Source organism: Drosophila serrata, unplaced genomic scaffold (genome assembly GCF_035046125.1).
Source record: "Drosophila serrata isolate PLE 108 unplaced genomic scaffold, ASM3504612v1 contig_245, whole genome shotgun sequence".
Taxonomy (NCBI): Eukaryota; Metazoa; Arthropoda; class Insecta; order Diptera; family Drosophilidae; genus Drosophila; species Drosophila serrata.
Window position 1 is genome coordinate 2,915,302 of NW_028257143.1, and position 24,700 is coordinate 2,940,001.

General features: G+C 40.8%; 2 protein-coding genes across 2 annotated transcripts; one reads left to right on the forward strand and one right to left on the reverse strand.

Moving 5' to 3' along the window:
- Positions 1-3,711: 3,711 nt before the first annotated feature.
- Positions 3,712-4,264, reverse strand: nur (nemuri). Its single transcript, XM_020954958.2, has one exon. The coding sequence runs from the start codon at positions 4,219-4,221 to the stop codon at positions 3,712-3,714; it is 510 nt and encodes a 169-aa protein (XP_020810617.2). The 5' UTR covers positions 4,222-4,264.
- Positions 4,265-17,162: 12,898 nt separating this feature from the next.
- Positions 17,163-19,028, forward strand: LOC110185840 (E3 ubiquitin-protein ligase NRDP1). The gene is made up of 2 exons (XM_020954848.2): positions 17,163-17,751; positions 18,186-19,028. The coding sequence occupies exons 1-2, from the start codon at positions 17,383-17,385 to the stop codon at positions 18,813-18,815; spliced, it is 999 nt and encodes a 332-aa protein (XP_020810507.1). The 5' UTR covers positions 17,163-17,382; the 3' UTR covers positions 18,816-19,028.
- Positions 19,029-24,700: the final 5,672 nt, after the last annotated feature.

A 24,700-nucleotide genomic window follows, 5' to 3' on the forward strand; every position in this document is an offset into this window, starting at 1 on the left:
CCACAAAAAATTTGGTCACGAAGTGCTGAAAATATTTGCGGGCATTAAACAAAGTGAGGCACGAAAGTGGCCCAAAGGCGGGGCAGCACTTTAAATTCCCATTTTTATATATTTTTTGGAGCGATGCAAAAACATTTCACATGCATATGCCGCAAATCAATACGCACCTCGGTACAATATTCCACTGCCTCTCGTACGTAAACTCGTGTGTTGTGCAAATAAAATGGCACCAACGAGCACGCACCATATTGTATTTATGTAAATTTATTTCCGTTACATTTCCGCCGCTCAATTGAAAATCGGCAAGTGATTTCCCATTTTTCTGTCTCCTCTGCCAATATTTCCTCAGCCGTAGTTGTATGCCCAAGCAGGAGTCGGCTTCAAAAAGTATTTAATATACAAGAGAAACGGCAAATTTGCCTTCTCGTGGGCTTCGAATAAAAGATTTCCTTCTTTGCAACTTGCTCAAATTTGTGGCAAGTTCGAAGCAAGGCAGTCAATTGAGCAGAGAGTCTTTATAGAATATTGAATTCTTAAATATTGAATAATTTGTGGGGCCTCTTGTTGGTAGTTCTTGACTTGGGCTTTAAGTTTCAACACGCTGAAAACTATAGTTCCTAAAGCAGTCATGGGTTATATGGTCTATGGAGTATAAGATAAGTATATTTCAAGTCCTGGCAGATCAGTAAGTATACGAAGTATAATTATAAGAATAATTAAGTATATAATTATATTATATTATGTACCTTGGTTATTCCGCGTTGTATTTCTTTGAGAGTCCTATCTGATTCTGCTCTAAATTCTCCTACGATTACAGATTCTATTCAGAATCCTGTTCGAAGCTCGCTTCTGATTCAGGGGGGAATTCGTGTTGAGACTCACGAAAAATTCCTGGCAGATTTCTTACTGATTCCCGGATAATTTCTAGGGTAATCCAAATTCAGGTTTTCTAACGCCTCCTGTTTGAAATTCTTGGATGGCTTGTATGAAAATTTCTTTATGATTCCTCTCCAATCCAATCTGATTCAGAGCTGATTCCAAAAGGAATGGTACTGAAGGAAACTCACAGAGTTCGATCGTTTTCAATCGCAAATAAACTTCAGCTTTAAACCTCGTATATGTTAAATTAATTTATCTCTATTGTACACTCAACTAACCTTTTTAAATTCTCTATTACAAGCTTTAGTCTTAAATATTTGATGTAGGGGTGGCACTAGACAAGTAATAAGATCCATTACGATAATGAGACCAATTTGGAAGCCAAAAATGAAACACAACAAAAGTCAGTTGCTGCAAATGTATTCAGCTGACTTTTGAACTTCTATTGTTCAGGTTTCACGTACGGCAGTCGGATTATAAATGAGACCAGTCCGTGGACAAATAATGATAATAATTATGCTCTCATTTGAACTCGGCACTCTCTATTCGTTATTCGCTTAAAAGTTTAATTTAATTTGGTTTCAAACAGCTTTCTTTGTGCAGCAAAAGACCTGCAGGAGGGAGGGTAAAAGATGTATGTAAAGTAGAGCAGCCAATTTAATTTCCTTTTGGCTTATTGTCCTATCTAAATTGTTTGGCTCTTTCGGCTTTTGTTGCTGCTAAAAGCCAAACAATGGCCGTCTATTGTTTGCCGAACAAACTCAGACAAAGGGCAAACTTTTGTCTCCACTCCAGAGTCGCTTAGTGAATTCCAATTTATATGGACACATGTTGCAGATGCAAAGGAAATTACAGACTTCTCACTGCACAATTCGCATCAGACTGGCTTAATTAAACGTAAAAAGAAAGCCGATATCGAATCATCTGCGCCTCATAGCTCATTATCTGCGTCCTCTGGCAGACAATGGAGCACTCCCGTCAAAATGTGCATCAACTGCGTTGATGTGCCGCACATTGGTGTTTAATTTCCTGCAGGCCGCAAACTATTTGTGGCCTAATGCGACCCGCTGACGAACTCATCAACCATCCACCATTTACTCTTCACTATCCATGTCGCTCTACACTCGGACAAACCCACGGGTTCGGGATCACTTTTCGGGTTTGGGACAAAGTTTACGCCACCAGATGCATCGTGTTGCACCAAATGTTGTCGAATAATCCCAGAATTTACCCGAACTTGGCGGCCACAAACTTTGGACCGAATGTAGCACAATGCCAATGAAGTTTGCCAGAGTGTAGCTCGGCCAAAAGGCCGCTAGAGACCGAGCCCGAGCCCGAGGATGTGGCAACAGCCCGGCAACATTGGCACATTCATCATTTTCGGGCCCAGGATCACATGCAGCATCCACTATCCAGCAGGAGACAGCAGCTGTTGCAGCATCGCCGCGGCAACTTCTTGTCACATGTCACGTTGCCAGGCTGCCTTCAGCAAAGGAAACAGGACGAAGCGAAGAATGTGAAACAGGCCTGACACTCTGCATCCTTTCTGAATTTTTCGCAGGCAGTGAAAAGTTTTAAGGAATAAAGGAAGGACTTAAAGCTCAGCTAGGCTAAATAGTTTACTTTAGCAGGGGGAGGAAATTCTGTTAGCTTTTTCCTCCATTTAATATGGAGATAGGACATAACGTTCTTATCAGAGCTTTAAATTATAAATTTATTGAAAGTTTATAAAATAAATTGATCAACTTGTTGTTATTTATTATATACAAATGTATATATAACCGCAAAATGTGAAGAATGTAAAATGTTCACCTCTGTGGCAATCCTGAACGTAAAAAAGTAACCTATGTTAGAATTTTATACAATAAAATTAAAAAAAAAAAAGTTATTTTGTTTCAAGCATAGAAAAAGTTACAGTTTGAATTTCATAGCCTAAATAAAGAAATTTATTTATTTACAAAATCTGATGCAACAAGAAATACAAGCCCATGTTTATTTTTTCAATCACAATGAGTATGTAGTTTTTGTAGTCACTTTTTTTTTAAATTGTACATAAAAATTTTGTGAATATTTGGCTTTAGTTCGATTTATAATGAAGAAAAAAGCGGAACAAACATAAACAATCCAGCAGGTCATAAACAAACAATAATTATTATGTGAAATTAATATATGAATTAAAAAAAAATATATATATATATGTATATATATGATTTATTTTGTATGATATTGTATGATTTTTATGGCAATCGCTTTAAAAATCTCTGCGCTATTATTTTATTCCTTGTTTTCTTCGGAATTAATTTATGACTTTATAAGAGACTTTAAAATGAAAAAATATTGTTTGATTAAATTTTGTATAAACATTAAAGTGATCTATAAACAAGAAAGCTAACTTCGGCACGTTGAACGTTACTGAACGTTCCTATGGCAGCTATACGATATACTATATCGTCCGGTTTTCATAAAATATAAGCCGAAGTTCTAAAAAATTACTATATCTCAAAGTAGATGAAAATATGCAGGTAATTGGAAAAGTTATATTATAAATATATATATAGGGCTTAAAAAGTGAGAGACTGATCAAACTTCAGACTAAAATTATAATACCCTGCAAAACCAGATAGAGTCCCTTCACTATTTAGAAATGATTGCTCTAAGTAGCTTGTTAGCTATGTTAAAAACTAACTTAGATCCTCAATATTGCTTTAGAAGAGATTAAGAGAATAAATTCGGAAGAAAGCACACATTTTTTCATCAAATATATTTTTAGCAAATCATATTTATTTTTCGAGTCCGGAGTCGGTCGGTGTTAGTTATTACAGGATGGAGATCTTAACCCCTGTTGCCCTTGCCTGAACGCCTCTTGATAGAAGTGCGCCTGCGAGCACCACGTCCTCCACGTCGTCCACCACGCCTGCGGCCAGAGCGGCGTCCTGCGCGGCGTCCACCGCGGCGTCCTCCTCGGCGACCTGAACGACGACCACGACGACCACCGCGGCGACCGGCGCGAACGATGCGACGGGCACGGGCATCATCCTTGTTGGGCCGCACAATGGTGTCCTTGTCATTGGTGGTGGTGTCCTTGCTCTGTCTGTTGTCCACGGCGCCATCCTCGCTGCGTCCCTCCAACTCATTCCTGTCTTCCTCCTGCTCCTGGCGCTCGAGCTCCTGTTCCTTCACCTGCTCCTGCTCCTGGCCGGCCAGATCGGACTCCTCCTTGGCGACCAGCTCGGAGTCGCGCCGAGAGCTGAGCACTCGGCTGCGCTGGGCTGCGGCCTCGGTGGTGGCCACCAGGCAGCAGAGTGCCGCCATGGCGAAGATAAGGGCATACTTGGCTGACATGTTGGGCTCGGGTCAAACTGTTGCTTGTGGAAGGCCGAAAGCGGTTGTGATGCTTCAGAGGTGCAGTGCCCTGGGTTTTATACCCACTAAAGATCTGCTAGATCTGCTCCCATTGAAGAACTCCAGCAAGCTCCATGGGCATCTGTTCAAATGTTTTCCCATTGCAAGATGTTGCTACACACACACACCTGCCGGTGTATACCTGTCAGCTTCCCTGCCCCAATTCCTGCCCCAATTCAGCTGTGTTTGCCTCGCCCCACCCCCGCCTCTAACAGTATCGATGCTGTTCGGCTATTAATTTGATCTTTTGTTTGCCCTTTCGCCTTTCAACTGCATCGCATTTTCCGGCTCCTCTGCTTACGCTTCATTTCCTTACAAATTGCTTGCCCTCGGGCTGGCTTCCTCCATTCCGTCCGCAAATAATTGGTTTCGCCTGGTGCTCTAACCATGTGCTAACCCGTTTGTCCATTGCTCCATTGCTCCATTGGTCCATTGGTCCTCTAGCCCCGCTGGCCAGACGGGAAATATCATTTAAAAAGAATAAACGTAAATAATCGAATTGTGCACAAAAGCGTTTTAGCTGCGCTTTCGTTTGATTTAGCCGAGTACGGTTCCAGGACCCTGTCCCCTTTGGCCATGTTGGTAATTCGACTGGGATTCCGTCTGTGGAGCTTCCTGAATCTGCACTGAAACAATTTGCAGTCTAAAGGGGGGAAGAGAAATACGGAAATCAATTAATAATAAGTACACCTTTCCATTCTTATATAAAACTATTCTAAATACCATCAAACTACAATCAGATGTTGTAATTGGTTAGAGAGAAGATATGTAATGCAAAGCAAATTGAAAGGTATATTTTCATTGCATGAATTTGAAATTTAAAAATAAATTTAAAGAACTACTTCCCCTTGAATTTTATCGCAATGTACTCCACGTAGACTACTTACAGTCCGCGACTTTCAAAAAGTGCACAGCAAACAGCTTGAAGCGATTTAGTTGCGCGTTTAAATGAATTACAAATTTGCGCTCCGCCAGGACCTGGCTATGTGGGCGGAACAGGAGCGCAGGAAGCTATATATATATATATGTGTTTATCTTTGGATATCGGGGGATCTTTTGGGCAACTTGCCAGCAATCAAACATATTTATTGCGCTTAAACGCTTTGCCAATAATTTCTGCTTCGGCAGCTGTTGGCGGAACCGGAAGACGGCGGCGTGGCAGCGGCGAGGAAGTGAAGGTGGAGCACGTGCCGCCGGAAATCACGTGGCCGACATTTGTCGAAATGATTTTCAATTACTCGGCCTAAACAGCAGCAGCTGCCGAGAATGAGCTCAACAATTTCTTAAAAACTTTAAATTGATGATGCAACGGCGACATGCGTTCAGAATTTGAACCATACAATGTAAGGGTATTTATTGGAACATTTCGATTTGAGATTTCTACAATTCCTGAATGGGGGTTAGGTGTGCTTGAAAAACTAATTAAAAAGCGCTTAGTATGTGAGCAAGGGATTTTCAATTTCACTCAACAAAAGAGGGCTCACATGTCCCACTGACTCGGACCGGATGTCCTTCTGGCGACGAACTGCATTGTCTTTCACAGCGGACAGTTGGCCAGCATGGGAATCACATATATTCGACATCAATTAAAGATTAATACCCTTTTCTAGCAAAATATTCATTTCAATATACTATTATTTAATTTATATAATACTCCTGTTAAAATTCTTTACCTTTACTTAATCTTTCCACCATATTTAAAATCCCTAAATTTCCCTAAACCTCTTTGCAACTAAATAAAAGTGACATAAACCAATGCCGGTCCCAGATCGCAGATCACCACATGACTGGCTCAAGAACGCCTGCGATGGGAAATCACTGGCTCCAGGCCACGCTCTGACAGCTGAGCCAAGCCAGAACTCTTTCGACCTTTCCACATTCGCCCAAGTTATTTGACTTTCTCCGGGTGCCCCACAAAGGCCCCGAGCAGCCAAAGGGCAAACATGGGGGCCGGGCGACAGTTGGTGTCCCCTTTTATTTCTGGAGCCTTGTTGCCAAAACACTGTACTCTGGCTTGTGCCATTGTCTCGCACGGCGATTCCCCTTCACCCGCTTCAGGACCAGGATCTGCCGTGTGCAGCTGGGGGCCGAGAGCGTGTCAGAGTTTGCATTAGAGCCTGACATGCCTGCAGGGAAAATGGTAGGAACACATTGGAAAAAAACGCACTTGAAATCTTGAAAATCGAACTGAATAAGAAGCAATTTTATAGAATTGGTAAGTTGTGATTCTGAGTCAGTAATATCTAATCTAGAATTGTATAAATTAAAGGCTTACGTTTCTTTTCGTCTTCAAATATATATTCGAGATAATATATAGGAAGTCACACATTGACTAGGAACCATTGGATCCTTTGATTTTTTTACGTGTGCCTAGCAGCCAAGTAGGTAAAGGCCATTGATGTGTGCTGGTTGTTGTCTCGACTTGATTGAGTTTTATGCACAGCTTACTCCCTCTCTCTCGCTCCGGAGTGTCGCCTAATAGCCAGCGGGCTAAGCACACGTGCTGTACATCCTTAATTTGACTGACGAGCTAGGGGTTCCAGTTCCCCAGCATCCAACTCCCAGCATCCAACTCCCAGCTCCCAGCTTGCCATATTTTTAGCCGGCTTTAAAGCAAACAACTGTCGTCTAAGCTGGGGAGTGTGTGTGTGTGTGTGCAACTTAAACTTGGCCAAGTACTTGCGAATGGAATCCTGCGACGGCAGCCACTTGTGGGTACTTCAGCGTCATCGTGGCTCATTGTAGTCTGCTCTCTGCTCTCTGTGCTCACCTTTATTTGCTCTACGATTTATTTATTCAAAAGCACAACAATTTCGCAAATCTCTTTTTCTGTATGTATATATATTGGTGTGTTTATTTATTTATCTGGCTTTTAGCTAAACTTCGAGTCTGGTCTTTTGTGCCAACTTCCATTTCAATGGGCTCAGTTCGAGTCGTACTTTCGGGCCATTCATGCTCTGTCTGGCATAATGTGTTCTCCTCGGCTCCTTGGACTTTCTTAGCTCCTCTTCTGCCAGTCATTGCTTCTATTTGACGTCATTATAATTCGGGGAGCAAACATGTTAGCAGGGAGCCGTGGTACCATAGTCTATGCCCGTAGATAATGCCTGTGGATTTCTGCTGCTGCTGCTGGAGGAGTAATTCAAAATTTGATTGAAAACAAGAAAAAAAGAAGTGCATATTTTATTCAGCAGAAGCCTTTCCTGTCGCCAAATAATCGATATTTGCCCCCACCTGCCGCCCAGCCCCAGGCCACCGCATTTGCACTTTTACTTCCTCCAGCTAAGCTAAGCCCGAGCAACACTTTCAAGTCGGCTTCAATTACACAGCCTTGACAGCCCAGCAACCCGGGCTGGGTGCTCTGGGTGGGCTTGAAGAGCAAATAAGTGCTTTTCTATTTGCCATCGTCTTTTGTGCAAATTCTCGGCGCTTATGCAAAAGACGACGTCGCCCATTATGCAAGGTAATCGAAGCGCAAAGACCGAGTTGCTGGCCCAGAATCTTCTACTCTGTTTCCCCTCGCTGTCAGCGGCGGAGCACCGATTCGGATTTCGAATTGACTTTTCCGGAGCAGCGGCCAAGGCCAGAGCACAATAATTTAATGCATTCGAGAATAAAGACCTAACCGAACCAAGTTCACCACATCAGCAGAGCCCTCACCCAATGGCCCCGGGAATTAGGCTACAAAAATTATGATTATGATGTGTTCATTGTTTTTATGCGGCGCTCTTTTCCGCTGTGGCAATTTGCCATACGCAGTACTGCGTGTATGTGTAACCTACAAACATATGTACATTTCGACGGAGGCACACGTGTAACTCGTACTTGGCAAGTGCTTACAAATGGTCTTTTGCTCTTGCCCTCGATACCCTGTAATTGAGGGGGGTATAAGCGAGGAGCTATCAAAAACAATGAGCTTTTGGAATGATTCAAAACCAACGTCAGTTATTTATTTTATAATTTATTTCACAAGGGTGGTTGATGATTTATTAAAATTTCAATTTATAAAACTAAGATATGAGAGGAATAGCGAGTAGATATACGAAGCTCTAAAAATGATTTTAAACAATGCCAAGTGTTTGCTGTCGAAATCAAAATATTTAATTTCCTATATTTTTACCAATTGTAAACTAAAATATAATACACCGATTTGATTGTGTTGACCCATTAAGGAAGCAAAACATTTATCAAAAATAAGTAGAATATGAAATACTGATTTTGACCTTGCTTCAATTTATAAATTATAAAATATAGATATAAGTATTGATTGCTATTTGAAACAAGATCAATATTTGTTCGTAAATAAGTATAGGGTATTGGCATAGTCCACCCACTTTAAGCCTATAAGACTCCTCTTGTTGTTTTTGTGTTTTGGCACCAGAGTTTTGTTTACATTTCGTGCTGCTAATCACATGCAAATCCTTTTAAGTCGCAATGACTTTGTGACTTGAGCGCATAATAAGCTCATTTGCAATAGAAATAAGTACACCAGCAGACATCCGCGTGTGTGTGGGGTGTGTGTGGGGTGTGTGTGAGAACAAAATGATTCTGTTTGTGTTTCGAAATAGCTGCAGGTTATTTGGCGGGTCCTTTTTTTTGTAACTCTGTTGTTGGCATTCACAAGGAGTCTCTGTATGGAAACTCTGGCTTTTATTTATGCTCCTTCTCGGTGTGTTTGAGGGTAATTCTGCTCACACACACTCTCTGGCATATTAAAATATGAATCTAATGTTCATTTTATACGCGTAATTTACGCTGTGAGCCATTTTAAGTGATGCTCGCAAGCTTCATTTGCACTCGTTCCTGGCAGGAAACTGATGAAACTCCGGTCCCAGGACCCCGTGTGTGCTGTGTGAGAATAATGTTTATGTCAGACTTCCATACTCTAATTGCTAGCACAACCAACACACAGGCGGCTTTAATTCAAACGAAACTGAAAGAACCCAATATGGCCAATTATTTAATAACTTAATATGCATTCGTTAGCAGTAAATCAGCATTTTTATTTCTGTGGCAATTAGAAATTATAATTTAATTTAATGGGCCCCGTGCGATGCCCATCCACTACATTATGCGGTGCGTTAAATTTAATAAACGCTCTCAGCTACATACATACATACATATATGGCATTTAATTTGAAATATATGATTTATGTGGCATCAGCATCAGAATCCTTTCAGGCAGTCGCCCGCATATGTTGGTCCCGCCAATTTGCGCCGCTCTTGAAATGCCGGCTAATTTATTAGCCAACTCCTGCAACAGTGCCTCAGTGCCCGCGGGCAGCACCTTTAAAATGTTGTAATAAATGTCACACATGCCACGACAGCCAGCCCAGCAAGTTATGGCCACGCATTTGTCACACTCGCTCGGCTGTGGACGCCAAAAAGGCTGCAAAAAAGTTCGAGTGCAAACGAAACGAAGTGAAAGAACACAAATAAATACGATAAATAAAAATATTTTTAATTAAAATTCCAAATAAGGAGGGCTCACAGTTGAGCAATAACAGAAACGTAATTCTCAAAAATAAAATCGCAGAGAAATCACCGAATTAAAAAGAAGCATTGAAATAATAATTATTTAGATCTTAATGTTTATTTTATTTCTATATCTATCTATTCAAATTGGTATTTTATTATATATTTATCTTGCGAGTTCAAGAATTCAATGGGCCAATGGTATTTTAACACAACTAATTCTGTGTAAATTTCCATTTTAAGGGAATTCAGTTCTCTGAATTTTATATATTGTTAAGATAGAAAATACGGTTTGCAGAGCATCAGGCAGCTGCATTAAAATGTAAGAAGCTTAGGAGACGTCTAGTAAATTTTCATTAATTTAATTTCGCGGAACGTAAAATGAATCAAATTTTCTTCAAATGGGAAATTAAAATGGAATGCGCGAGCGAACGTAGCTGCCAATTATAAGCAAGTGAAATTTATGGCACAAATTTATTTGTTTTCATTTTCCCGTTTTTGTTTTGTGCGAATTTAAATGAACATTTGAGCGCTGAACGCTTTTCCCCCGGCACGTTTCGTTCCGTTGGCTGAGTTCGGGGTGTCCTTCGCCGGGGAGTCGAAAAAAAATTGCTGCCGTTTCTCTTCGATTGTTGCAGCAGCTGTTGCACTTCGGGCGCGCTGATTATATAGTTTTCGCTCCGATATCGGACGGTTGTCGTAAAAGTCAATCTCATTTGGACATGCCTTGACCCTTTTTATATCCGCCTCCGGCAGCCGCCTCTGATCCCTTCGCACATATGTGCCAGGGCGTGTATACAACTTAATCGCAGCATTTTCATAAAATTTTATTGAATTTAAAAACGAAGCCCAGCTACTTGGGCAAATATCATTTATTTTATTGTTCAATTCCGGACTAAAGTATTTTTTTTGCTCCATGTCCTGTCTTACGGAGCTCCGGCAGGATGTGGTTGTTTGTGTCCGGCTTTGATTTCCGTCCGCCGACCGTCCGCCGGCGACTGGCAGCTGTGCCATAAAAACTAAGGCTCGGTCCCGGCGCCCATATCCTTCTCTGTTTGTGGCACTTTGGCCCATTCGTAATGAATGTTTATTGCACCGGACATGTACATGTTTTTGCTCTCCGTCCACCCTTGCCTGCACCCATTGCCCTTATGATATCTGTTTCTTGGCTGCTCCTCTGTTTTTCTAGTCGTTTCTGGTCAACAAGACTGCGTAATTGCTTTTGGTTTCTCCAGCATTGCACTGGCATTGTTGTCTTAACGATTCTCCAATTGAGGAGTCAGTCTTGGGGAGCAGGCGGAAAGGCAGCAATTTGTAGGACAACATCGGCAGAGCTCCCTGGCGATTATGTTTCCTGCATCCAGATAAGTAGATGTTTACCTTTGGCCAATAGAATCCTTTAGTTTGTCAATTCTCTGCTAACTTGAGCCAAGGCAAGGACCAAGGACTCGCTCTATTTTCAACTATGCAATTCGAATGCAATTTGGGAAATATGTACTGCCTTTAAACTTTTAAAATTCGACAAAATGCTAATCCTAATTTCCTGAATAAATGTGTTCGATAAAATGTTAAATGTTTGCTGTGTGGAATCCGGGCAACATAAACAAGTGCTTAAGAACTATCCAGGCGGTATATGTAACATTTTAATAATCATAAAAGCCAACGGCAAAAGCCAAAATGCTAACAAAAGAGAGCCCACAACACAATCTGGTTAAATAAGAATAAACGTGGCCACATATTAAAAAGGCAAGACGGGTGTCAAAGGAGCCAGCAGGAAGGAGTAGGAGACCGAGTCCTTGGCGAAAGTAAGTCATTGTTATGCATGACGCCAACTGCCAACTGCCAACTGCGAGAGCCAAAGCCAAGTCGAGGGTTGTGATTTCCATAAACAGCAACAACAAGTGCGGAGTGCGGAGTGCGGACTTGCTGGCAGGAGAAAATATTAAAGATTCTGAAAACCATAATCTTATTGACGTGATAGGATTACACTTTGCTAAGTGAATTAATAAAGTATGCGAGTCTGCGGAGCGGGGTGGCTATTGGCCAACTACTTAGGGCGACCCACTCAATATGATATGCACACAATATTGTGGTCGAAAAACGGTCGAACGGACGGGGGCAGCGGCATAGTAAGTGCGGCTCTGGAACGTGGCCTGATTCCTGACAAGGATGGGGATGAGCGAGGAAACTTTTGCAGTTCTCAACTTTCTGCCAAGTTGCCCACTCGACGTTATTAACATAATTTATCACGACAGCGACACCAGAGCCCCGGGTCCGCGCCAAGCAGCCCAATAAGGTAACACTTTTGTTCGGCCCTCAAAAGTTTTGCCAGTTGGCCAGAAACTTTTTGCCGGCGCCCAACATATTCATTACATAGTCATTATGGCTGTGTGGGAGAAATTCTTTTCTGTCAACGATTTTATTAACAGCCACCGCTCAGAGTCGCTCCCAGAGTCGATCGCCCAGCGTGCTGGCAAAATAATTATGTCGTTCAACCAATGATTAATCATTGTTCGATTTGCCTGTCGAGGCTCTTCAGACTCGCTTCGATTGGACTGAAACTTGGCAATACAAAGAAAAAAAAGGAGCTGAAATAAATTGGCATTTATTGTGATGACTGGCTGCGTAGGCTGGGAGCGAGCAGCAGCAATTTTGACGGCTATACATCAAAATGTCCAACAGTTGCCGAGGACCTGCTGCTGATTGGACCCCAGGGAGCACTTAATTCGGTGGGATTTGATGTTGTTTTTCCCCTTAAACTCGCTGATATTTGGGCTTAGGAGTGTGAAGTTTGATTTGTACTTTAATAGACTGACCGCTGAGGCTTAGAAGTCCATTAAAAGGATTCCAAATGTCAATTTGACAGCACAGTTAGCGCTTTAAGTGAGTGAAAGGTTTTGGGTAATTAGACTGATCTTTAACTTGATCTGGCTTATCATCAATTTAGGATTTAAATCCATAATAAAACCATGTGACCTTGGCTTTAAATGTCGTATCAAAAGGCGCTAAGCCGTTCGTTGATTATTCGAAAAGTTTGTAAGCAGCCAATTGGGGAACGTCCTGGGCAAGTTCTTCGAGCTGTTGGCCATTAAAAAGTTGTGTACTCCAATTTCAATTGCTGCAGCCGGCTAAGTTGCCAAAGAAATTGTAAACTATGTGCAAATTTGAACTTGGCAGGGGCGAGACAAACGACATTCTGGGCGGGGACACAAAGTGTTGCAAGGACTGCAGGCAGAGTCCAATGCAAGATGCCGAGCAGAAAGTTGTCCGTTTCAATTCTCATTATTTATTTTTGCAGTTGCCAATAAATGCAAATTGCCTGCCAATTATGTTGTTGTGGCCATGATGATGCCTATTAAGTGGTTAGAAAGGGGGAAGTTTGCTCGCTTGACTTTTGGTTGCTCGAAAGCAAAAACCAAAAGTCAGGGCAGAGATTGCCCAAATCATTTGTTCGTCATTTATTGTGCTGTTGTCGCCAGCTCGTAATTAATGCAAATTAGATATGGACCTGCGACGAAATGAGTTTTTCATCAAGTCTAACAACTTAATTAGCTCATAAAAATGACGCCCCCGAGCTGCTAACCCGCCCCGGTCCGCCCCGGTCCCGCGCTTTCCGTGTTCCTGCGTGTTGCGGCCACTTAAGCGCGGCACAGATTGCCAATGTCCCCAACACCCTCCTTCTCCGGACACTCTGCTCCCAATCCGGAAATGCCGCTCGCCGGGGCAGGTCGTAGGTCACGGCGTAGGCGCAAAGCTAATTAGTATTAAGTGCTCTTGCGGCACTTGAGGCCTTTCCCTCGTCGGCTGTTCCGGCTCTCCCTCCTGCTGCTCCTGCTCCTCCTCGCCATGTTGTGGTTGGTGGATCCATCGTTCTGGGTTTGTTGTCGCCTCGGGTGTGGCAAAAATATTTTTGTGTGTGCGGTCAGTTGTTAAATTCCAGCAAACGTTCACAGCAAACATTTTTGAAGCTCTATGTTCCGAATGGGCATAGCGAAGCATGGATTCCCTTTCGGAGTTGAACTTTTCATAGCATACTTTTTGGGACGCACTCAAGGTCCTTGTCATTAATTAGGAAGTTGTTATATAATATTGCTTGTGTTGTTACTTATATAATTTATAGTATTATATTTACTTTTAAAGAGCATCAAAAATTCGAGTGCTCTCCTTCGACCCCAAAAAGGCCATTGCCATTGGCGGGTTCGTACAGGCGATTTAGTACCGCTTGAGCGGACAATGAAGCTATAGCTAAGTCCATGGCCGTAGTCGGCCTTTTTGCTTAATTTGTGAGCCACTCAAATATGATGATGACGATGGCCATAAAAGGTGGCTGAGGTTGCGGGTCAGCAGGTCATTTCAAAAGAAAATTGTTGATGCCCTTGTTTATGGAAGGGACTGACACTGTGTAAAGCGTTTCATTTCGTGACTGGTTTCTAAAATCTATGGGAATTTGGATTCGTATTTAAATTTACATTTTATTTTATATGGTTTCCTATATAGCTGCTTATTAAATTTAAACTCACTAGCTAGAGTCCTTTAGATATAGTTCTTCCAATTATAGACAGTTTTCCCTCCTTAATCTTTCAATGAGAAATTGAGTTTTATTTTGATTTAATTTTATTGTGACTAGTTGAGATTAAGCGAAATTAATGCTCATTTAGAGTAAAGCGTTAATTAAATTTGATACTTTCTCTTTCTCAAATGCAACGATTTGTAAGCCAGTCAATTATCTTATTACAATCAATTTCTTCCCCTCACACACCGTTTCCGGCATCCGAGTGCGGACTGTGATGTCCCGAAGGAGGGACACGTAGTCGCTTTACTTTAGTTCAACTCATTTCCGCTGCTCACATGACTTTATGCAATAACATCCAAATAAAATTATCTTATCAGCCACTGAAGCATCCTGCGTGTCCTGCGCGTGTGTGAGTGTTGGCTAATTTTATTGCATAAAACTTGTGCTTATTGCGTTCCCCTTCCGCAGCCCCTCGCTCCTCCTTCGGAAAAATTGCACGTTCCGGTCATACAATGCGAACGTGACCGCTTGACCCTCGCAGGACGCAAAGGAGAGATCGGACAGGACAACTCTGGACACTCGTCCCGGCCGGTTCCGCTCTCCGGTGACGATGTCCTGCGACATGTCCCATTTCCATGTAATGGCATGGCTTATGGCCACCAGCAACGTTCCAGTGGCAGAGCAAGCAGAATTACAGTAATTCATGGTAATTTTTTGTATCTTTCTGCAGGACAACGCTCCGTACGGGAATGACAATTTGCTTGTTGCTCTAGGAAATGGATCGTAATGGTGGACCAACAAAATGTTGTCACAATGCAAAAATGACGTGGCTTGTAACAATATAATTAAAATGCTAAAGGTACAGATATCCAAGACTTTGTTATAGCAAATAATTTGTAATTTTTTATCATTGGTTGCACATAGTTCTCATTAAGATGTGCAAACAATTCTAGAGAAAGTAGCTCAAAGATTCGAATTTAATTTAAAATTCAAATATTAAACAACATTGAATTCTGATTCTTAATAAACAGTTTACTTTCTTCTTGGTTATTATCCGCTAAGAGGGAAGAAAAGCTGGCGACCTTAAGCAAATGTGGCTGGCACGTTCTTCTGTTACAACAGCAAATATAAATGCAAATATAGATTCTGTGGCAAGCATTTGTAGCTCGTTAGATACCAACGCCAAGGCACTCACGTAAGGCATATTTACACGTAGCCACTCTTATTAGTTGTATCCAAATATGCATGCATCTGGGCTGTGTTGTATCCGTAAGATACATACATTACTCCTCTACCGAAACGGAAGTGTTGATTTTCATTAAAAGCCAGTCAGTTCTATTGGAAAAACGTTGCTGTGGCAAGCTGTGTATCTGTGCGTTTGCTGACCTCTGTTTGTGCCATGTTTAACTTATTAAATTAGCCTGCTTGAGTGGCTCGGAAGACTGTGGTTGTGTGCGGCCTTTTTATCGAAGCCAAGTCAAATGAAAATTGTTGATTATTTTCTGTGCGCTCCATCAGTTTGGAAATAAGAAATATTATTATTAAAGATAGATAAACGGGCCCAGTCCGAATCGATTCTTATTGGCTAAAATGGAATTTACTGAAGCCACACTCTTGCCACCTGACGGGAAACACAGGCCTCTTTCAATTATGATTTATTCGTTCCATCACCGAAGGCAATAATTCTGAAAAGAAACATGGAAATGGGAATGTGAATGTGGGACAGGCTGACAGTTGCATTTGGAGATAAGCAAGCAAAAGTCTCGGGCTCTGTTGCAGCAAACCAGAATTGCAATCCGAGGAAAAGTTCTGAAATGGACTGCTGGCAGAGTACAGTTGTCGCACTAAATTCCAAGAACGGACACAGGACAATGTCACTCGAAAAGAGAAAACATTAAATTTAATATCCTAGCGGATGGCGAATGAAATTTAAAACCAAATTTCCAGTCACACATTGTCCTGCGCCGACCGCCTCCTTGCGCAGGCTTCCATAGAGCAGTTGATATAGTGTAAATATTTTGACATGGCCGTATGTTGTCACAATCATGCCTGTGTGTGTCCTCCGACGAGTGTTTGCTCGAAATTCGGCCATTGTCAAGCTGAAGATGGAAAGTTTATTTGTTTGCCCATGTCCCAGCACTTGCTGTTAATTTGTTAAAATTTCACTTTATAAATAAAATTCAGTTCTGGAATTCGTTTTGACCAGCCGAACTTGTACGTGGGCGCCCAAGGTTGGATTGGGTTGGGGTCTGGGTTCGAGTGCGGGTTGTCGTGCCGTAAGTTTTCCAATTTGCATAACTTCCGCAGCAGTTGGGACTATAAATATGCAAAGGGTTTTACGACCGCACTATATGCAAGTGCCTCAAGAAAGCGTTTTCCCGCCTTCCCGCCTTTCCTCCTTTCCCAGGATGAATAGCTCCCGGTTTTCTGTTTTCTGTTTGTTGTTTAGTTGGTTTCAGTTGCGCTTGAATTGAAATGGAAGTGTCCTAAATCGTAGATGGCGCTATGAAAACTGTTTGCATAGCAGATGAGTACTAAGCTCCGTATTTTTCGAATAAGCTGGAAAACCAAGTAAAGGAAATTTCAACCTTCTGCAAAGGTGACACTCAAAATGAAAAGTGGACAATGTTAAGGAAGTAGAAAATAGGAAAATTTCCTTTAATTCCTTAAGTTGAAATCAGTGCTTAAAAATTTTGTATACATTAATATTCCTTAAAAAGTACAAAGAACTAATATAGCTTAATAAAACATTCATTTGCAGAACGGTGGAACATGTTTATAAAGTTATGGTGTAAATGTTTTTGATCAGAATAAAAAAGTTAACTGCTTTATCAATAAGATTGGTTTTTTTTACAATTAAGATGGTTCAGCTCAGTTTTTAGACTTCGATTTCAATCATCAGCTTAGTTTGCACATAGCTAGATGTCACCAGAGAACATACATACATATATCCCCCTCAACTTTGACGCGTATCTAGCATTTTCGATCGGAAAATTATAAAAATATAGAATTTAGGAATACATTTGTTAGCCTGTGCCAAGTGGTCGCGAAATTAATGAACAGCAACGAGTCATCAACGACATCCAAATCGAGTCTGACCCTTCGGTTCCAACATGGGCTTTGATCTCAACTGCATTGTTGGTGTCGTGGACGAGGAGCTCGTCTGCCCGATCTGCGGCGACGTTCTGGAGGATCCAGTGCAATCCTCTGGCTGCGAGCATGCCTTCTGCCGGGCCTGCATTGAGAAGTGGATGCTGGAGAAGCAGATCTGCCCCGTGGACCGCTCCGACCTGATGCGTGGCCACCTGGTGCCCGTCTCACGTCTGATGCGCAACATGCTCTCGCGGCTGAGGATAACGTGCAACTTCGCGGATAGCGGATGCCTCCTGCACCTGCGCCTGGAGGACTACCGGTTCCATGTGGCCAGCTGCGAGTACAATCCAAAGGTGGCCGTAGAGTGCAGCAACGGCTGCGGCATGAAGGTAAAAAATGCTTCTTTTATAAAAAAAGAAGAAGTGCCCACAAATGAGCTCTTGATAGTTAAGTTTTAGAAATATCTTACCGCGGATTAGACATCCATTAATCGAATATATGAAGTTCTTTATGAAGTATTCGTATCGTTAAAATTTATACCACAACTGAATTACATTCACAAAAATCATGTTGTGATCATTCTCAATCCGTCTTCAATTGTAAGACGATCCTTATAAGTTTAAAGGCATGCATTGAACAGCATTTGCCTGTAAAGCCATTAATCGAGACTATGTTAGTCACCTAAACCATGAGAGCTAATCAGTAATTCATTTATCGTTTCTATAAAATTTTGTAGAACCTGTACAAGAATTTCCGATATGAAAGGCATTCTAAATCTAGTTGATTTCTTGATATACTTAATTTGTTACTCTCCCTTATAAAGGTGCCCAAGGATGAGCTAGCCACCCATAATTGCATCTTGGAGCTTAGAGAGCTGGTGAATAGACAGCAGAGCGAGATTGTGGATCTGAAGAAGGCGCAGGGGAGCCTGGAGGTGCGCATTGTGACCCAACGCAGGGAGTTGGAGCTGCTGCAGTATTATGTCACTGCACTGCGATCCTCCAATCCGATGCTGCGGAACATTGGGGAGCAACTGGACCGCTACTCTCTGATGCAGTGGGGCAGTGGACTGCCGCTGGCCACTGTCCGGACCTGGGGAAGCCTGATCTCCACCCCGGACACTCCCATGCATGTGACCGTGCGGGAGTGCTTGTGCTCCTGCGGCTGCCCGATGAACCTGGTTAACCTGATGGTGGACCGCTGCCACGAGGATCACTGGCCCGATGGCCTGATGAACTTGGACGTGCGCCGCGAGAACTTCCACCGCCTGCCGCTGTATGTGACTCACCTGCTGCCCTCGCTTTCCACGGGAAAGCAGTGTGTGGTTGTGCTGGGAGGCGACAACACCCACATGCCGGAAAATCTGCGACCCGTCCTCGGTCTGGTAATGATCTTCGTTGAAGGCGTCGAGGAAGTGCAGCAAGATCCGCAACCCGACAACGAGCTTGCCTGAGCCACACTAGTATCTCCCAGGGTCAAAATTATGTTTGTAACATACACATCCCCGATAACCGATCCCCGATCCCCGATATCAACATCCTTTCGCTTCTCATCTTCATCCTGGGATTGAACAAAAGTTGCTTTGAGTGTTTTAGATCCACATCGTTGTTTGTGACCCCATCTGGAACTAAACAGTAAAAATAAATAGTAAAAAAACAAAACTGAATTCATATTAACGCTGTTCTATTTTCGAAAAATTGTATTGTTAAATTTAGTCATAAATCGCTTTCATTGAAAATATATTGTATATGTATTAAAATGTATCAATTGTGTTTGCTAAAAGTTAACTGTAGGTTTGGAATCCGGGAAATATGTATTGTTTTGTAGCAATCTATTAAACAAATTCTTATATCATATTTTTGAAAATATACATAAAAAATCAATTGGTTTAATACTGTGCATAAGATTTATTTACATCGAAAGAATATATAGGATAGTTAGTTATTGCCATCTCTAATAAAAGCTGATGTATTTTCTAAATAAATTGCTTTTAAAATGATTAAGTTTTTGACACACAGATGACTCAATCGCCATTTTTTTGGCAGGAAAATAGTTATAGAAAGTGGAAGGTGCCCATGAAGTCCCCATTCATAAATAAACAAACACGAATTTGGAAGTACCATTCAAATTTTGGTAAAGAATGTACATTTTGCAGTTGGATCACCCACGTTATAAATATAAATAAAATAAAATAAATATAAATATAATAAAATATGTGTCAATGAAATCGGTCTATAATAAGCACCCGAATTCGGTGACAACTGAGGGAATAAAATAGCATTTGGTGATTTGTGTCCCTGCTCAAATATATCTATCACACTTGATGGTATGGCAAAACGACTGAACTAATTTAAGAGCAGATTATTAACTTTAGTTCTATGTTTTGAATGAAAAGTAGACCAACATTTCAGTTAGTTTGAGTTGGAATTGACACCAATTTCGCGGCAATTACGTGGCAATTATAAGAGCTCAGCACAGACTGTGTGGTATGGCGGTGCTCGTGGAAATTAAATAAACGCATAAGCCAGGGAATGGAGGTTGCTGGTCGGACGGGTGCCTTGTGGTAGGAGCACAACGCCTCCGCATTGGGTAAAACTTGTAATGGAAATGGTAAAAGTTTGCTTGCACTCAGTTCGTGGCAGTTGGCGACACCATTTACCAAAACTTTTACAAAATTTGTGCAAAATTTAATTTCCCCAAGTGCGATACATTTTTCGGGGGCTATTACCATTTTCAGTATGCAATTGAGAGTGGGATCTTAGATCAAAGGGAAATTAATGGCCTGCGAGAGGCGTGCTTGTGTCTGCGCAAATATTGTCCGTTGAATGTACACAAGAATTCAACAAAATAGACACCAAATTAGTGTCAAATCAAACACGACTCTTTGAACTAATTAAACGGCATAGTAAACACAAAGGGCAGGCACGGCTAAGTTGATTAGGCCAAGTCGATAGGACAAAGGACCAACTAACTAACCACCTAATACCACACCTAATGCAATGATAGATGCTCCTTCCTGGCTGCTGTGTCTGCTGCAAAAACCAAGGCTTAATGCAACAAAAGCCGAAACTTAATTAATATTTACATGGCAGCAGACCTTCGTTGAGGCAAGAAGCCGAGAGCTCACAGATGCTCCTACTCTTGGCCTTATCTCCTTTGCGGGGCTGTCATGTTTGCATATGTGCAGGCGCCGCTCTTCCTGAAGGCTCCAGAAAGTGCAAAGACTGGGACTGAGGCTGGTCCTCTTGCATGGTTGCTAGAAATCAATTCGCATTGTTAACCCATGATTGGATATTATTGATTCAATTTGCAGCCAACCGACCAAAACATGTTTTATGCATGTCCGTGTTTTCACCCCCCTTTCGTCCCTGTCTGGCGGTGCATGTGTGCCGATAATGTCCTTCTGTATCGATAATAGTGCATATGCACGCTCGCACACCAACACCAACACCCAGGTGCACGCATGCAGTTGCTGGAACTCGACTCTGAAGTTTAATTTAAGCATCAGTTGACTCTGCGGTACAGTGGGCCATGGTTAATGGCTTGCTAATAGTAATAATGTATGGGAACGTAAAACAAGTTTGCCACGCAAGAGTTATTCTTAATGCCAAAATAATACAGATGTTGGAGATGAACGAAGTTTCTACATAACACATCGTATTCATCGGTGTCGAGCCGAGAGAAAGTGAGAGAGTGTTAGCTCTGACTCTGATTCTTTAGAACACAAAATGTTTTTAGCTTACACAATAATGTATGTATAAATGCCAGTTCTTCTCTGTCAGATAAAGTTCCAGCTTGGACAATTTGGTTGTCTATCGTGTACGATAATGTTAGAGTTAAAGTTAAATTCGACCAAAAGCTTTTTCAATATTGCAAAATATTTAACAAACAACAAACAGATTTGTTGCACTTTACTCCACATTTTCAGCGTAACAGTACTCTGTTATAATTTGCGTTGGAATAAATTTCAAGGAGTGTTGTGAATCGAATTTATTTACGATAACTTTATCGGATAATTTTTTTTCTAGTCCGATAGCTATCAGGCACTTTTAAAGTGAGGATAGAAATATTGGGTGGTGCATGCAACATAAATTTTTTAAATCTGCCTACATATGACAATTCATATATGCCTATTAACTTTCAGCACTATTAATTGCACTTAATTGCAGTTCTTAAGCAATGATTGCTTTATGTAACAGTGGTGTTTAGGATTAGAATAGTGCCCTTTTATTATGGAAGACCTAGTAAATGGAATCGAATTTTAAAGCGCATAACTGATTACGTAAGTCCAAAAACCAACACAAGGAAATTGCGACAAGAAAAATATCTACATACAAGAGCTTGCATTCGCTGCTCTGACTTAAAATATGAAAGAACCGATACAATACAAGAGCCACAGAAAATAAGTCTCCCGACTATGAAATACCTAACACATACCTTTTAAATACTATTTGTTGGATATTTTAAAGGGTTTATATAGGTCACAATTTAATGTATTCTGTATTATAATTTGACTTTCAGTGGTTTACAATCAATGACTTCTTATTGCACAATCTGGATATACCCTTGTGATTCAATTGTAAACGGGTATAGAAGTGCAGGAATACACACACAGCACAGTAGTAAATTGGCGGTGATAAAATTGAAAACCCGGTGGAAGCTGCGCTAACCGTTTTGGCCCATAGTGTAGGCCATAACCGTGGACTCCCGAGAGCCGCAAAGGCGAAGCAAGGAAGTCGACGCGTTGAGTTGTGAAAGCCATACGGAAACGGCGGACGTAACTCGCTCGGTTGCAGGCCAGAAAAGCGCCACGAAAAGGCCATTAGGTTAGCTATTTTTTGCCGTGGTCTCCGTTACCTGCCGTATTGATTCGCCGTTGTGGGAGGCAATATTTAGGAGCTTTGATTAGGGTAGATTGCCAAAGGTTTCAATAAGGCTCTGTGATCGGCTGGCTGTTAGCTGTTCGGGAAAAGCGGTTACTTGGGTCGGTGAATGTGGTGATAACATGGACTTGAAGGTATATAACATATTTCGATTTATGCATATGTGGAAGAAACAAAAAGAATATAGAAAAATATATTTTATTTTCGGTCGTAAGAAATATAAATCCGTGTACTAATATCAATATATTAATTGCAGTTCGCAATTGAATCATGAGATCGAATGGGAAATCGATCATAACTAATTATATATTATATTATATTATATATTATAAAATAATTTCTTCCCGATTTGATAGGCTTTATACTTTAATTGGACTTAGAAAACCCCTTCGAACATAAATACAAAATTTCTAATATTAATGGAAAATATTTCTATATTAAAAATAAAGCAATTTAACTTCGGTTAGTCGAAGTTTGAATACCCTTGCTGTTCGCAATTGGATCATGAGATCGAATGGGAAATCGATCATAACTAACCCGAAATTACTCGCATTCTTTGAATCGATAATTCTCGATATTTATAAATGTTACATTTTTTTCGACAAAACAAGAATTAAAAACGTATAACTTAGCTAAAAAAAAAGCCTCAATTCTAATTCGGAAATCATTCCTATGTTGGTTTTTATTAGGTTAATAAATCTGCTTACCCAATTCAAAATAAATGTTATATATTTTTCAGCTTTTTATGGGAGTTAAAATGTTCGGGCAAATATAAATTTGTATCAGAGTAAAGTGATTCAATTTTTAATAAAAAAAAGGCTTTGTTTATGTAATTTCGCTCTTATATTAAGATTTTACTTAAGAATTCTTAAAGTAATAATTATTTTTGTTATTTGTGTAGTTGATGACCCAATAAGTTCAGCTTATTTTAATTTTTATCTTGATAGAAGTTAAGAATCCCTTGTTTCTGTGGTTTTAGATAATATTAAACAAAGAGGATAAATATTGAAAATATCTCATACTAATGTCAACGGCTAGACCATTTTTATGTACCCGGCCATTGACCACAATCATGACCATCAATTTCAGTGGTTTGCGGGTGAGAATGTAATAAAAATGAAATGCCATTTATTGGGAACACATTAATTTGATTAACGTTCAAACAGAATTTCTGGATATTTATTTATTTTATTCGAGTTTGAGAATTTCTTTAGCATATAGGTATACAATTTATTAGCCTAACAAAAGCAATAATTTTTATAAAAGTCAGGAGAAGCCTGTTTTAGAAAAAGTTTAACCGTTATTGTGAGTTAGTCAGTGTTAATAAAAATCTTGCTTAGCTCTGGTAAAACGATCATGTTTGTTCTAATAAAACTTATATTTAATTTAATGTCTCTCTCTGGATATATGTTTTTAAGTGATACAAAAAACCGCAGATTTTTTCTGAACTTCTGGAAATGTTTGCTTTTTGCGAATATTTGCCAACCTCTTCAATTGTCGTCTGCAATTTGCTCTTCAAATGCAATCAGCTTGTCTTTTTCTTGCCTGATTGTTGCTAATGCGCTTTAAGTATCAGCATGCCACGCCCACACAGTCGCCCACATGAATCAATTGCCACTAGATGGGTCCCATAATGCCATCTCGAGTGCCTTTGGTAAGGGCCTCAGTCCCGTTCCCGCTTACCGCTCACCATCTTTTTCTGCTGCAATTTACTCGAATTGCATCGGGAGCAAAAAATGGAAAGTCTCGCTTAATACCCACACTTTTGGGTGTCGTTTCTCGCATGACACCAGCAGAACGCAGCAAACGCTCTCGGATTTCAGCTAAATGCTTATCCCGAAGGGGCTATAACTGGCTAGCTGGGAAATTGGGCAGGAGTGGATTGCAGGGGATATATCCCTGCTTTAAAAGACATTTACTCACTTGCCAGAGCTCTGTCTAGATTTGGGTTAAATTAGCTTCATTTTTTGTCGCAACAAATAACCACTTTAAAGTGTTGCAAGCACACGAGTATTTTACTTTGTAAGTTGTGAGTGCAATAATAGTGATGCAACTTGAATAATGGAAGCCACATGAGACAGCATCTCTTTGTCTTATAAAAATTCAACGAAAATAATGAACCTAGTAGTCTACAAAAAGTAACTCTTTATTTACGTTTGTATTTATTGGTATTTATTAATTATAATTACAAATTATTTCAAATATAACTTTCTTAAATTTACATAAATCAAACCGAAACAAAATCTAAATCTAAAGGCTTTCGCTGAAAGAGAGCTTTGTTTTGTGTCTCCTCTTGGCTGTATTTATGAAACGTCGTTGAGGTTGACTGATGCCCCTTTCTGTCAACTTTGCAGGTCATCATCGGATTATCCCAGTTGAGTCCTTTCCCCTTGACCAGTACGCGTGACCTCCAACGCTACTATTATAATGTATCGTAGGGCCTGAGGAATTCGTG